Here is a 16721-nt window from a genome sequence, read left to right on the forward strand (position 1 = left end):
GCCTGTGAGTCAAAGGGTCACTGGTTCAGTTCCCAGTGAGGGCACCTGCCTGGGTTGTGCCAGCACCCCAGTAAGTGACGTGGGAGAGGCAACCGCATATTGATGTCTCTCTCCCTCTGTTTCTCCCTCCCTTCCTCTCTCTAAAAAATAAATAAATAAAATCTTGAAAAACAATAAAGGACCTTTATTATATTGACCAAAAAAAAGGTATTGGTATGTTAGTAAAACTGGTAAATAAACAGGATCAAGCATTAGAGGAAATGTCTCTTTATAAATATATTTTAATTAAAACAGAAATGATAGAATTAGACTGTCACCATTTTACAACCCCATGAAACAGTAAGTATCAAAGGCTATCAAGACCATAAAAAGAGAGACAACCAGACTTACCAAGGAGCTCAAGCTAGTGTCTGATCCAGTCTTTGGATATAGCTGCCAACTGCAGTCAATAGAGAGGGCAGCAGAACAGGTGGAATTTTTCCAAGAGTATGCAGTCAACAAAAATCAGACTGAGAAATTCTACAGGTCAACAGTCCAGATTCCTCAACAGATAATTTGTAGAAAACAAAAGAGATGGATGGAGAACCTTTAGATTAAGGGATTTACAAGACGAAATCAGCCCTGGCCAGAGTGGCTCAGTTGGGTGTTGTTCTGCAGTCTGAATGGTCATGGGTTTGATTCCTGGGTGGGCACATGCTAGGGTTGCAGTTCATCCATAGTTGGGGCACCTGGGGGGGCAACTGATCCATGTTTTTCTCCCTCCCTTTTTCTCTCTCTAAAATCAAAGAACATGTCTTTGGTCGATGATAAAAAAAAGAATTTAAAAGACGTAATCAGCTTTTTTAAATGGACAAGACTAACTAGTACTTAAGGCAGCACATTTAGGTAATACAATTGTTTTTTTAAAAAGGAATAAATCTCAGAATAATGATTATGCATGAGAAACAGAGGAGATTGTAACTGGGAAGAGGTATATGGGAGGGCTTTCAAGGTGACTGACAAAGTTCTTTCTTTTGATCTTGTGGTCATTAAGCTATATGTTTGATTCATATGGCTTTCTATATCTGTATATTATTGCATAATAAAAACATTTTTTAAAATGTATTTGATAAGAAGCTAGCTTAGGCATTAACATCCTTTTGTGATAATCTTCCCACTCAACAGAGCAAAGCTAGAGCTACATTTCAGTAGATCCTCGAAAACTTGGGAGGACCTTTCCAGTTGTTCATCATTATCCAAATGCTATGTAATTAAGCATGCTTTTATTTATGGCACCATATAGCCCAAAATGGGATCGGATAGTTCAAGCAGAAAATGTCCTAATATTATTTTCTTATAGTCTTTTTATAAAAGTAAAATTTATTATAGAAAATTTAGAAACATAAAAAGTAAAATAAAAATCTGCTGTTATTCTGTTTCTAGGGATAACCATACATATTTTGTTATGTTTCCTTTTATTTATTACTCCATTTACATTTGGAAAATATGGTTTTGTACCTACTTTATGTTCTTATCTCAGTCTTTAGTTCATGTTCAGACCTTAGATTACAACATTTAAGATCTTTATACTTTTCAAATTAGAATTCATTAATAGCTTTGGATATTTTTTCCTAGGTGGGCTACATCACGCAGCTGCCCGAATTGCTGGTGACAATGTCTATAAGCATTTGAAGTATGAAGGTGGGATTCACCGAGTTCAGCGAATCCCTGAGGTGGGCCTGTCGTCAAGGATGCAGCGTATTCACACGGGAACAATGTCGGTTATTGTCCTCCCTCAACCAGATGAGGTAAAGTCACCAGGAGACATTGAAACTTACTTCTTTGTAAATGGGTATTATGCTAAAAAGCATTAGCTTCTTGGAAATTATGTGATTTTTAGGATTATAGATTGAATTCAGCAGTCACTTTTGGATTTTCCGAGTAAATCCTTTTCCAGGTAAAGTTGCCTATCTTATCCCTGACCAAAATGTTTTGTTTTGTTCTAAATAGAAGTCACTTCTCGTAAAACAAAACCCACAAAGCTTTTTAAATGTTGTTGCCTAAGTTTTATCTTAAGAAAAAAATGAATTCCACAGATAATATTTTGAAGGCAGTGATATGTCTATATAGGGGTAAATGGCTTATTGGTTGAATATATTCATATTCCCATATTTTTAATTCCTAACTTTTAAAGAAAATTTATAGTAAATGTATAGAAAATGGAAAAAATAGCACACTGAAAACTTTTATAACCTTCACCTGGAGTCAGTTGTTCACATTTTGCCACATTTTCTTTATTCCTATGTATGTATATATACACACACATGTATGTATGCATATATCCTTTATACATAGTAGACACTATTGGGCCTTTAACTCCCTCCAAATCTTTAACTTAAATGTCCTAAAAATAGGAATGCTCTTATATAAGCTCAATACCATTACCTATGAAAATTACACATATTTCTGTAATATTATTGTCTAGAAAAAAACTCCTATGTATTTTGTCTATTCACAGAATACCTGTACTTCAAACATGTGTTTTATTCTTCCCATCAAACAATTCACCAGTTCTCTACAGACACCAAGTGGGTGTCCTAAAATTTAGTTAAGATTTTCTGCTATTTACGTGGAGTTAGCATCAGATCTCACAGGCTAAAGGCTCAATCCACAAGACTGCCTCCCTTCTTCCTTCAGAGGCCGGTAGCAAGCCCAGGTGTTACTTATGCTTCTGACCAGCTGGTTATATAAATTGGAAGGTTCCTACAACCCCTCCTTGGGTTTGAATAATTTGCTAGAGTGATTCATAGAACTCAGTTCACTTAAGAGATTTCTAGTTTATTACAAAGGATACTCATAAGAAATACTCAAATGGAGGAGAAGCCTGGGGCAAAGTACATGGGAAATGCTGCGGAGCTTCATACCCTCTCCAGGCATGTGACTGTCTGGCACCACCACAAATTCCCCAACCCGGAAGCTCTCTGAATCCTATAATTTGGGAGGCATCAATATGTAGTCATGATTGATTATATAATTGGGGGTTAATTCAGTCTCCAGCCCCTCTCTCCTCCCTGGTAATGGGGGAGGGAGGCGGTGAAAGTTTTAACCGTCTTAATCACATGGTTGGTTCCCCTGGCAATCAGCCCCCATCCTATGTAACCAAGGGCAGCAGTTTTTTTTTCATCTCGTGACACACATGAACTAATCACTAAAATTTTGTCACGTACCACCTCCTACCCCCCAAAAAACAGGTGTAATTTTGATTTATTCACACTGACAGCTACTGTTGTGTTGGCTGCTGTCCCTGTTTTATCTGACAGTTTAAGTGAAAAGAGGTTGGTGCCCCTAATTAATCAGGTATTACAGGCTTTTAAATTTTTTGAGGCAAACAAGTTGAAAATAACTGATCTAGGAGCTTTCCAATAATTACATTAACATAAACTCAGGTTGAAAGGGCTTGTTATGAATAACAAAAGGACAGCCATATCACAGATAAGAAATTCCGAGGGTTTTAGGAGTTCTTTTGCCAGGCATTGGGCAAAGACCAAGTATATATTTCTTATTAAAAATCACAATGTCACAGTTGTCTAATATCTACTCCATATAGTTTTCCCAAGTCATATTAAAAGTAATTTTGCAGTTTTTTTTAAAACCAGGATCCTGACTTACGGCCAAGATGGAGGCGTAGGTAGATACACTGTGCCTCCTCCAGCAACCAAAAGAAGGACAACAACAAATTTAAAAATAAAACACAACCAGAACTGCCAGAAAATCAAGCTGTATGGAAGTCTGAAAACCAAGAAGTTAAGGAAGAAACATTCATCCAGACTGGTAGGACGGGCAGATAGGCAGTTGGTGTGGAGAGGACTTGAGGCAAGGCGGCAGTTGGAGGACCTAGGCTGGACAGTGGCTGGCAGACCAAGCAGTTCCATATTTTCGTGTGGACAAACCAGGAGGAACAAGTGGGGAGCAAGACAGGCCAAGCAACCCAGGGTTCCAGCCCAGAGAAATAAAGCCTCAAAACCTCTGACTGGAAAAACGTATGGGTGTCGTGGCGGCAGGAGAAACTCCCAGCCTCAAAAAAGAGTTTGTTGGAGGAGCCCAGGGATCCTAGAAGATATATACACCAACCCTCCCGGAATCAGCACCAGAAGGGCTCAATTTGCCTGTGGGTGGCAGAAGAAGTGACTGAAAGCCAGCTGAAAGCTGAGCAAGCAGCACTGTTCCTTCTCAGACCTCTCCGCCACATACAGCGTCACAACGCAGCAAGGTGGGTTGCCCCACCCTGGCCAGTACCTAGGGCTCCACCCCTTACTATGTAACAAGCATGCCAAGACAAAAAAATGGCCTAAACGAAAGAACAGATCAGAGCTCCAGAAAAATACAACTAAGCGATGAAGAGATAGCCAGCCTATCAGATGCACAGTTCAAAGCACTGGTAATCAGGATGCTCACAGAAATGGTTGAGTATGGCTGCAAAATAGAGGAAAAAGTGAAGGCTATGAAAATTGAAATAAAGGAAAATGTACAGGGAACCAACAGTGATGGGAGGGAAACTGGGACTCAAATCAATGGTTTGGAGCAGAAGGAAGAAATAAGCATTCAACCAGAACAGAATGAAGAAATAAGAATTAAAAAAAAATGAGGGGAGGCTTAGGAACCTCCTGGACAACCTTAAATGTTCCAACATCCAAATCATAGGGGTGCCACAAGCAGAAGAAGGAGCAAGAAATTGAAAACGTATTTGAAAAAATAATGAAGGAGTTCCCTAATCTGGCAATGGAAAATAGACTTCCAGGAAGTCCAGGAAGCTCAGTCCCGAAGAAGTTGGACCCAAGGAAACATACACTAAGATATATCATAATTACATTACTTAAGATTAAAGCTAAGGAGAGGACCTTAAAAGCAACAAGAGAAAAGGAGACCTACAAAGGAGTTCCCATCAGACTGTCAGCAGATTTCTCCAAAGATACCTTGCAAGCAAGAAGGGGCTGGAAAGAAGTATTCAAAGTCATGAAATTATAGACTTACAGATTTGTTTTTTAAATTTAGTGATTTATAATCATTGTTTCTGATGTTCACATTGTCCCAGGTTTAGCCACTAGCAGCCTTCAAAAGAGTAACACTTTTGAAATGACCCTATCAGTCTTTGAGTATATCTTTCCTTTCTGGTATAATTACAAATACCAGGCCCACCTTATACTCCTCTGCCTCTGACTTGAGGTCAGACTTCATTCCTTTTAGTGGGGAATGGACCTAGAAATCAAGATCTGGGTGTGTGCTTACATCTAGACTCTTCAGTGGACAGAGCTAAGAAACGTATGATTTTAAATCACAGGTTTATTTAATTATTAGCAATTCAATTTAACAGGGAGCTTTGCTTCCTCACCTTGAATTTAGTATCTCTTCCCACTCAGAGTAAAAATCTTGTTTTTTAATTAACATGTTTACTTTTTCCTTTATTATACAACATATATAAAATAGTTTTAAAATTATTCAGTAAATTGCAAAGTAAAATAATCTACAAAAAAAGCGTAGTCAGAATACTATGTTGAAAGATAATCTGAAATAATGTTTTTCTGTATGGTTATACTATTATTATGGTAAATATTTTGGTTCATTTGTTTCTGTTTATATGTAATTTTAAGATTTAATCTTTCATTTTTTAAATTTACTTAAATTTTATTTATTTACCTCATTTTATTTTTGCTATATATAAGCATTTACATGATTCAGAAATCAAAACCATACAGTTGTCTTGCTTCCCTCTTTATTCTTCCAATTCCATTTCCACCTCTTTGTTTGTTGCCTTCATGATATTAAAAATTAAACTCACTTAGAGAAGTTTTATTTTTCTAAAAGAACAAGGTCTTATTCCCTTAATTGACATTAAAAATTTTTATATACTATTAAGTCACTGTTTCTATATTCAGAATTTCCCTAAAGTCAGTAGGTAGTTTCTGTAACATTTGGGAGAATATCACAATATAATATCTACATACTTGGTATGTAACTACTTCATGTACTGTAATCACAAAAAATAAGACATTACTCTTCCTCTCTTTAGTGTGTGTTTATTTAGGTACCCAACACTGGTATATATTAACAAAGTCTATATACTGTATTTTTTGAACTATAAGACACATTTCCCCCCCAAATTTGGGAGGAATAATGGTTGTTAATGCTGCTATTGAGTTCTGTTTACATTACATTGGTGAAATATTATGTTATTTATGTTTTATAATATTTTACCACATTTTTTGCTTCAAAAAATTTTTCCCCTATTTTTCTCTAAAACCTCGGTGCATCTTATGGTCTAAAAAATACAGTAATCTTTTTCTTCACAATATTGTACTCTCTATAGAGGAAATAAAAGAACAACCAACTAAGCCGTATATTAGATTGTAACCTTGACCTTCTGTTAATGTACTTTTCAAAGAGAAAAGTCACACTTACTCTCTGTCAAACAAGTGATAAATGTGGAACAGAATGTTAAATCTCCCCTCAAAAACAGCATATTTTTTTGACTTATGGATGGGTATGGGTGAATACATATGAGGTCTGTCCAGAAAAAGTCCAACTGTTGTTAATATGAGAATGGTTTTCATGGTATCTGTGTAACCTGGCAGCCAGGGAGAGTAGACTGGAATGTGCATGTATGACCAGTGACTTCACTGTACTAGTCAGTGGGGGCAATAGACCCTTTTGAGTGAGCATATGTACCTTGTGGCTGTTGCATTCAAAATGACTGAGCAAGTAGAGCAACGAATCTGCATCACATTTTGTGTTAAGCTTGAACATTCCTCTGCAGAAATTATTCAGATGATTCAGAAGGCTGCAGCTATGGGCAACTGGTGATTGGTAGCTTCACCAGAACAACGTGCCTGCTTATGCATCACACCTCATGCAGAGTTTTTTTGAGAAACATCAAATCACCCACATGACTCATCCTCTTAACAGCCCAGATTTGGCACCCTGTGACTTCTGGCTTTTCCCAAGACTAAAATCACCTTTGAAAGGGAAGAGATTTCAGACCATTGATGAGATTCAGGAAAATACAGTGGGGCAGCTGATGGTGATTGGGAGAACTGTGTGAGGTCTCAAGGTGTCTACTTTGAAGGGGCTTGAAGCATCATTGTCTTACATGTACTGTTTTTTGTTTCTTGTATCTTCTTCAATAAATGTCTTCGTTTTTTCATACCTACATGCCTGGAAAGCTTGGACAGACCTTGTATATCTCCAAAATTAAGGTATTGGTAGGGCTGTGCTCCCTACAAAGCTTTAGGGGAGAATCTTCTCTTGTACCTTCTTGCTTCTGGTCCTTGTGTTGAAGCTGTATAACTCCAGTTTCTGCCTCTCAATTCAGGTTCTGTCTCCTCTAGGTGTCTTTTCTAAGGACACATTATTGGATTTAGGGCCTATCTAAATAATTCAGGATGATCTCATCTTAACTCAATCACATGTATAAAGGCCCTTTTTTCAAGTAAGATTCCAGTGTTTAGAATATGAACATATTACTTGGGTACCTCCATTCAGCCCAACAATTAATGTACATGTGCACACACACAGATACTCAATTCTCATTCTTCATAGTTTGTTCTATAAAGTCACAGTGAACACTGACTTAGCAAATACTGAACCATTTCTCCTAGGGGAAATATATGTAGCCCATATAGATTATAACCTTAAATCCTAAAAACAACCCATCCTGGTAGTCTATTTATTATATAAAATGCAAAATGAGGTTCAGAGTGACTCTCCTGAGTCCACCTCACTAACAGGTCCCAGAGTTAGGATTCAAACCATGTTCAACTAGTCCCAGAGTTGGAGCTTCTTGTGCCACACTGCCCTTTTCCCTTCTTGTCTTCATCCTCTGGTCATACTAAAATAAGAAAGTAGAGTCTCATCATTTTGTTTGTCCTCAGCTGAGAATATACACACATAAAAGCAACTTGAACTTTTTGCTGCATGTGCATGTCTTCTAAAGACTGTGAAAGTGCTATAATAATTGATTTTGGGGAGCAAATAAATTTTAGTGAGTAGGTGAATTTTCAAATACAGGATCAGGAAATAATGAGGATTAGCTTTATATATAGGTACATATATACATACATATATTTAATATATTTTCTGTGTGATGTATCTTGTAGGATGATGGATGATGAAATATGAAAGATTGCATAATGTAGTGACCTCAGAGCATCTTACATCAGTGTTAAAAAAAATAGCATCCATTGAAGTAGGGAGTTTATTTCACCTCTTAGTTTAATAGCTGTGATACAAAGGAATGCAGCTCATTTGAAAAATTGTGAATAAATTTAATAGGAAAGTGATTCATTGAGAGTAGAATTTACTTATGTTATACTTTCTGTTGTAGGTAGATGTGAAAGTGGACCCCAAGGATTTGCGAATAGATACATTTCGGGCCAAAGGAGCAGGAGGCCAGCATGTTAATACAACTGATAGTGCTGTCAGACTTGTCCATGTCCCCACAGGTAAGCAAATCCCTTTGCTTTTGTACTTTTTAAAACTTTTATAACATAAAATAATTTAGCATTTAGAAGGAAAGAGTCCATGTTAGTGTCTCACGCAAACCCTTTAAAAGTGTCTGTTTGGAAAAGGCACCTCTCTAAAAGGAGGCAGGGAATGAGTGAACCTATTCAGAGAAGCTGCTACAGGAGTAAGCAGCCAGAGGCACCCCATCCTAAAAACAAACTTAAAAATAGTATTGAACATGCCACTGTGATGAATCTTTTATCATTTTATAGATTGACTGCTAGTTCCATTAGGCTCTGTTGCATGAACACTGTTACTTATTTTTATTTTTTTATTTTTAATGACTGAAACAAAAAAGATCTAAAACCACAGCTTCTGGAAGAACCATTTGTTCTTGCAAGTCTTGTACTTGTTTTTGAACTTGCCCTTGGCCTCCCATCAGGCCTTACTTTTCAGACAAGAACTCTGAAGATGTCCTTGTCGACAGCAGTTTTGTCCAAAGAGATATCCCCAAGAGGACTTTGTGGGCATGAGTTGATTGTAGTTATAAACTTTTACAAAACACTTGATCTTTGACCTCTTGGCAGTTTTCTTCTTGCCCATGGAGGCTGTTACTTTGTGGGGTTAGGTGGTCAATTCCAGCCACCAGAGCATGGCTGTAAGGCAGTCTGGTGCATTACTTATACATTAATTCTCCCAATGAGCCTATAAGGTAGCAACTATGATTACTCATTTTACTGATGAGAAAATGGAGATTAGATCACCCAGCCCAGGTCACAAGGCTTAGAAGAAGCAAACAGGCCAGATTTAGGCTGGCTCCTCATCACTATATTTAGTTAGTATAACCAGCTATACTAGGTTATACTGGAGATCATTCCTGGTACCTACCCTTGCTCCGGCAGCCATCTGAGTGTAGTGTCTCTCCTTCCTCCTCCTCCGCCTTTCTTCACCTCTTTTTCCTTCTCCCCATCTCTCTCACCTCAGTCGTCATCAATGTTCTTCATGATGACCCCTTTGTGTCCAGAGTAGCATCTGGCCAGGACCAGTACCACCTTCCCAGGTTTCATAAACTTGCCCATTTTGACAGCAGCTGAACACATTTAGATACTGGTTATTTTGGTCCACTGTGAGGTAGTTTTGCAGTCCTTAATGTGGTTTTCAATATTTCTACCATTTTCCAACTTTTTAAAAAATGCATTTTATTGATTATGCTCTTACAGTTGTCCCAATTTTTCCCTTCCCCCCTCCACCTGGTATCCCCATTCCCTCCAGCAATGCCACCCTTACTCATGTCCATGAATCATATATGTAAGTTCTTTGGCCACTCTATTACCTATACTGTTCTTAATTTCCCCCTGTCTGTTTTGTACCTACCAATTTGAGCTTAATCCCTGTACCTTTATCCCCATTGTTGCCCTTTCCCCTCCCAGCTGATAACCATCCAAATGATCTCCATATCCGTGATTCTGTTTCTGTTCTGCTTGTTTGCTTAGTTTGTCATTTGGATTCAGTTATTGATAGTTGTGAATTTATTGCCATTTTAATGTTCATCGTCTTGATCTTTTTTTCCTTATATAATTCCCTTTAGCAATTGGTATAATAATGGCTTGGTGATGATGAATTTCATTAGTTTTATCTCGTCTGGAAAGCACTTTATCTACCCTTCCATTCTAAATGAAAGCTTTGCTGGATAGAGTCATCTTGGATGTATAGGTCCTTGTTTTTCATCACTTTGAATATTTCTTGCCAGCCCCTTCTAGCCTACAAAGTTTCCTTTGAGAAACCAGCTGACAGTCTAATGGGAATTCCTTTGTAGATGACTTTCTGCTTTTCTCTTGCTCCTTTTAAGATTTTCTCTTAATCTTTAACCTTTGGCATTTTAATTATGATTGTCTTAGTGTGGTCCTCTCTGTGTTCATCTCTTTGGGACTCTCTGTGCTTCCTGGACTTCTTTCACCAAATTAGGGAAGTTTTCTTTTATTATTTTTTAAAAATGAGTTTTCAGTTTCTTGCTCTTCCTCTTCTCCTTCTGGCATCCCTATGATTTAGACATTGGAATGTTTAAAGATGGCATAGAGGTTCCTAAGCCTCTCCTCATTTTTTAAAAATTCTTTTTTCATCCTGCTGCTGATTGGATGCTTTTTCCTTCCTTGTGTTCCAAATCATTGATTTCATCTTCGGCTTGATACACTCCACTGTTGGTTCCCTGTAGATTTTTCTTTATTTCACTTAATACAGCCTTCATTTATGCCTGGGTCTTTTTTATACCATCAAAGTACCCAAGTGAGTTCCTAGAGCATCCTGATCACCAGTGTTTTGAACTCTGCATCTGATAGGTTGCTTATCTCCATTTCATTTAGTTCTCTTTTTGGAGTTTTGTTCTGTCCTTTCATTTGGGCCATATTTCTTTGTCACCTCAATTTGACAGCTTCCCTGTGTTTGTTTCTGTGCATTAGGTAGAGCTGCTTTGAATCTCTGTCTTAGTAGTGTGGCCTATTATAGAAAAGCACACCTTTTAAGTTGTATGGCGTGGAGCAAGCTGTGTTACAGCTCTGTTGTTTTGTGTTGGGGAAGGCTCACTGTGGGGAAAATACCTCTGCCTGGCCTCTGGAGTTTTGCCTGGGAGGAAGCTGTCTCCCTGTACTCACACTTCACTTTCTCCCCATATGCCACTAGTACCCTTCCAGCTATTGCCCTGGTGCTGAATCCCAGAGAGGGTGGGTCTGCGTGAGTCCTAATTCTGTTGTGTACCCTTTAAGAGGAGTCTTGTGAGAATTCCGCAGTTTCTTCTACTGCCCCAACCCCCACTTGCTTTTACAGCTAGAATTTATGGCAATTTATCTTCCTGGTGCTGGAACCCTGGGCTGGGTGGTCTGGACTAGGGCTGGGATCCTTTGCTCCCAAGGTATCCCTCCTATTTTTTATCTACCACACATGGATGTGGGACCGCTTGTTTCTGTCTGCATGCTAGTCTGTGTCTCTAAGACTTTCTGCACCTCTCTGCATCTCTCAGCGTATCCACCCCTCCTGCCTGTTGGATGAGTGTGGCTTCTTTAAATCCTTGGTTGTCGGACTTTTACACAGCTCGATTTTCTGACAATTTTGGGTGATATTTGTTTTGTAGTCTAGTTTTATTTTGTGTTATAGTTGTGTACGGAGGCAAAAAGTGTTTACCTATGTCTCCATCTTGACTGGAAGTCTCATTTCTCAGATTTTTTAACTTGCTTTAATCTTTTAAATCTCAGATTTTTTAACTTGCTTTAATCTTTAATCTTTTTTAAAATTCATTTCTACATTATATGTATATGGTTTTAAAAGTCCAATGGTGAAGTCCTATAACAAAAGACAGCAGCTCCCTGGACTTCTTCCTCCCCTCCTTTCTTTCCTTGACCCTAAAATTCTGTTACTCAGACACAACCACTTTAAGCTCTTTTAGCTATTTTTTCTGGTAATCATCTCAGTGTTTCTAAATAATAGTCAGATTTAATTAAGTAATTATAAGATTATATATTGACTAATATAATAGATGAGGATTTTGGCTCTCTCATAATAAATATCTTCCCCTTCCTAATATATTTGTATTTTGGCAAAATTAATCTTTAATGTTTTTATATAAAAAGTAGGTAGATAGTGTTCACTGCTGAGCCAAGTAATGTACTGTGATTTCAATTCCTAAAGTTAATAATTACCTCATTGTTTTTTTTATTTGCTTAGTTGTTATTTTCTTTTGACCCAAAGTCTTCCTATAACTTCCAAAAGCTGTATAAACTGAAGTTAACCCAGTTTTCTTCAGGGCTAATGCTTTTTTATAAAAAAAAAAAAAAAGATTTTATTTATTTGTTTTTAGAGAGAGGGGAAGGACAGGTGAAAAAGAGGGAGAGAAACATTGATTGGTTGCTTCCCATATGGACCCCTCACGGGGGACGAAACCCACAACCTAGGCATGTGCTTGACCAGGAATCAAACCTGCAACCCCTCCACTGTGAGGGATGACACCCAGCGAGGCCACACTGGTCAGGGCACAAGGCTAATGCCTTTTCTTGGATCCCATCTCATCTTTCTTGGTTTATTCCCCAATTTTAGAGAAACTCATATTTAAGTTGCTCCCTAAGAAAAGATGCATGAGATGTAAATATTTTGAGACTTTCAACCTCTGAATACTTTTATTCTCACACTTCATTGATCATGAACACTTGTTGAAAATCATTTTCACTTAGAACATGTAAGGCTTTTATAATTCATCGTATTTGTTACTTTCAGTTTGGAAACTCATGCTATTTTATTTTTTATTGGATTTATTGGGGTGACATTAGTTGATAAAATTATATAGGTTTCAGATGTACAACTCTGTAAGACATCATCTGTATATTGTATTGTGTATTCACCACCCCAAGACAAGTCTCCTTCCATCACCATCTGTCCCCCCTATGCCCTCCTCCACTTCCCCTTCAATCACCATACTGTTGTCTGTGTCTATGAGTTGGGTTTTTTTAATGCTTAGTCTCTTCACCCTTTTCACCCAGACACATAACCGCCCCTTCCCATCTGACAGCTGTCAGTGTATTCTATCTAGAGATCCATGCCCTTTAATTCTGGAAATTTTCTTCAAAATAAATTTTTTCTCACCATTTTTTATCCTCCCCAGAATTTTTATTACTCAGATGTTAGACCTCTAAAATTTATTGTTTGATTTTCTTTTTTCTTCATACATCATGTATCCCGTTGTTTTAATTTTTTTTAGACTTTTATTCTCTGAACTGTCTCTTTTTCATAGCACCTTTTTGTTATCTTGTTGATGCATTTTTCTTACTTTATTGCCCAAGTGTACAGGGTCTGGCACAAATAACACCCTTTTTTTTTTATTATAAAACCTTTTATTACAAAATCATGAGCATGTAATTCTGTAACATAACAATATCACACTCAAGCACACCATACCACATTTTAGGCGAAATGTTCAAATTAAAAGTATAAATTATTATACCCGTATTTTTACCCTACCAACCATACTCAAGTAAGCATTACTTCTGCCAGACTCTGTATTAATTTTAGTTTCCTTGAAGTTTTTTTCTGCTTACTGCAGTGTCTCCATTTCCTCTGAGTTTATTTTTCTTGTTTGTTTCAGTCTTACTTTCACTTTGGAAATGTCTAGGAATCCGTGGCTGCCTGTACACATTTAACAGTGAGGTTCTAAAAGCTTTGAGTGCATGTGTGCCACTTACCCACTAGTAAGTTTTACTGCAGGGCAGTTAAGTGATTAATCAGATTTTTTAAAATTAGGAACCCCCAAATGCCAGTGTTTGTAGATCTTTTTCTTTTGTATAGTTTCTCCTGAGAATGATCATCCAGGGTATAACAGAATAAGGACAAGATTTCACTATTCAATAACAAACTTTTACTAATCTTGTTTTCAGTGCCATGCTTCTTATTTGCCCTTCTTTGTATCTAGTCTCAAATCTAGAACGTTCCTTATTTAATTCTCTAAAGACTACCTCCTGCCTCCTACAGATTGAGAGAGGAGACTTGAATTTCTATTTTAAGACTGTTTTTAGTCCCCAAATCCTTAACTCCAACTTCTGAACTAACTTGATGCCTCAATTCCTAAACCTTTCTGACACTCAGCAGGGCAAATAGTTTCGTTTCTGATCATCTCCGTCAACAGGGAGCTAAGTTTGACCTTGCTCCTCTCTACTAAGCCATTGACTGTTCTTCCATTTGCTTTTTCTCTGTATATACTGTGTTTGGAGAGGCAGCCGATCACTGTTATCTCTTTCTCCTTCTCTTCCCTTCTCTCTGAAAATAACTAAATCTTAAAAGAGTTAAGACAGAAATATGCAAATTAATGGATATTTGTGTTTTATTTTGTGAGATACTGTTCTGTATTATAAGCAGTCTGAAACAGTAATAATTAGCTTAAGATTAATTAAAATAAGAAAAAGTAGGGTAAAAGGTGATTAAAATTCTGATGAAATGAGCCAGAATACTTTAAAACATATTAAAGGATTATAAGACCATCCTGGGAAGCCATAAATTATTTAATTTACAAAAAGTGTCTGTTGTTTGTTTGCCAAACTTAACCTTGGGCCAAATTATTTTTTAGCCACTTAGACCTGGTTCTTTGATGTAAAACAGGCCTCAAGGCTTAACCCTCAAACCTTTCCTAGACAAGGCATATCAAGGCCTATTAACTCTTATGAATCCATATAGTTATGAGCAAGTGACTTACGAGTCGTTGACTTCCTACTTTAAAGTTTGATATGATTTCAACACCTACTACAAGGAAAACAGCCTTTCTGCTATTTCTTTCATTCCCAAGACCCTTAGAGTGGAAAGTATATTCCTGAAGAACTGTGGGTCATTCTTCCATTTTCTCCATGCACGTGGACTCTGAAGAATCACATTTTTTCTAACCTACTGCTTCTATGTAACTCCATTTTTATTTAACCTTTGATTATATATAACATATCATCTAAGAACCCATCAATTGAAAAACAAATGACTTTTATTCCTATGAAGAAATATAAAAAATACAGTTAATTAAACTATGCCAGTGATTGTAAGGTGCAATTCAAAGAGGTTAAAAATTTTTATATGGTATTTTTCTCACTTGTAATTGAAAATCTTTTAAATACTATATGTAGTTACACAGCAGATACCATTTGGTACTATTACTACCTCCAGTTTTGGAATCTCCTGTAGAGTACTGAAACAACACTGAGAAAACTTATTTTTTCCAAAAGCCCTTTTATGGTTTTTTAACAAGCTCAGCACCTTATTTTAACTGGTCCTCTATTATTTAGCACAGCTCTTCACCCCCCCAAATCCTCTATTTTTGAGGGAGTACTTATGATTAAATACTCCCATATAGGAAGGTACTGATAAGATAGGATAACAAGATTCTTTTAGGAATTACTGAGCTGCTGAGTGAGAGTGTTATGCTATATGAGTTCATAGTGCAGGAGTCTAAGCAAAAATCAGTACAGGTCCCCTGACAAGGAGATAAATTTCAAAGAAATCTTATGACTGTCTAGCTATCTTGAAATGGAAATTTTCATATTCTTTTAGGCGGTAAAAAGATACCAGATTTAAGACAGTTCCAGGTAAATGCCTGGAAGATGGAAGCCAGTTAGTACTCCAGCTCAAACACATGACTGCAGTAAAGCTGTCAAGAGATATGTTTAACCCTGGCAGGATGGCTCCGTTAGTTGGAGCACAGTCTTGTACACCAAAACCTGGGGTCCTTAAAGGGTTAGTTAGTTGGTGTAGATTGTAGCTTATTTAGACAGGGTGAAAACATAGTGTCACCAACCTTTGTGGATCAGGGACCCAGAATCAAGGTCCTTCCATCCAGTGTCTCTCATGCCAATAAAACAATACAGAGTTCAGTAAAGCAGAACAGAAACTTTATTCTTTGATCAGGGAATGGAGGAGGTGAGTTTGCACTCAGAAAGCACCTTCTCACCCTAGTGAAATAATTGGGTAACTTTAAAGGATCAGGGAAAGACTAAGAAACATATCAAGAACCTAGAGAATCAGATTTCTTCAAGGAGGTACACATTCCATAGGAAAGGGAGCATATGTGCAGTTACCCCTTCCTTCTGCACACCACCCAGAATATGCCCAGCAGAGCTTTCCTCCCACCTCCATTGTGATTTTAATATGTCAGTTAGTCATAGATCATCTGAAGTTCACTTATCTTTCATCATGATGGTATTTTCCAGCTTAAACAATTTTAGTTGTGGTTCTTGAGTTTCTTATCTGGTTCCTACCTACAACCTTGGCTCACTCTATTAAACCCATGACTTTATAGTCAATATTTGACAGGAGGCAAAAACATACAATGGGCTAAAGACAGTTTATTCAATAAATGGTGCTGGGAAAATTGGACAGATTCATGCAAAAAAATGAAATTAGACCACCTTCTTATGCTACACATAAGAATAAATTCAAAATTCATTTTGAATTTAAATATTAAATTCAAAGACTTAACTATTAAACTCAAAACCATAAAAATTCTAGAAGAAAATATAGGCAGTAAAATCTCAGACATTGCTTGTAGCAATATTTTTTCTGATATATCTCCTCAGGCAAGGGAAACAAGGAATTACATCAAACTAAAGTTTTTCACTACAAAGGAAATGAGCAACAAAATGAAAAGACAACCCACTGAACAGGAGAACATATTCTCTAATGATACATCTGATAAGGAGTTAATATCCAAAATGTATAAAGAACTCATAAAACTC

General features: G+C 37.2%; 1 protein-coding gene and 1 pseudogene across 8 annotated transcripts in view; one reads left to right on the forward strand and one right to left on the reverse strand.

Moving 5' to 3' along the window:
* Positions 1 to 16721, forward strand: part of MTRF1 (mitochondrial translation release factor 1) — a 51749-nt gene that overhangs the window by 18411 nt on the left and 16617 nt on the right. For all 8 annotated transcript variants that reach the window (XM_053665439.1, XM_037166386.2, XM_053665436.1 and 5 more), the window contains 2 exons: positions 1615 to 1787; positions 8357 to 8474. In XM_053665439.1, the coding sequence (XP_053521414.1) occupies positions 1615 to 1787; positions 8357 to 8474 (291 nt within the window). The remainder of the gene's footprint in view (positions 1 to 1614; positions 1788 to 8356; positions 8475 to 16721) is intronic.
* LOC119064603 (60S ribosomal protein L27-like) lies at positions 8836 to 9554 on the reverse strand (annotated as a pseudogene).

Source organism: Artibeus jamaicensis, unplaced genomic scaffold (assembly GCF_021234435.1).
Source record: "Artibeus jamaicensis isolate MK-2021 breed Jamaican fruit bat unplaced genomic scaffold, CSHL_Jam_final contig_414, whole genome shotgun sequence".
Lineage (NCBI taxonomy): Eukaryota > Metazoa > Chordata > Mammalia > Chiroptera > Phyllostomidae > Artibeus > Artibeus jamaicensis.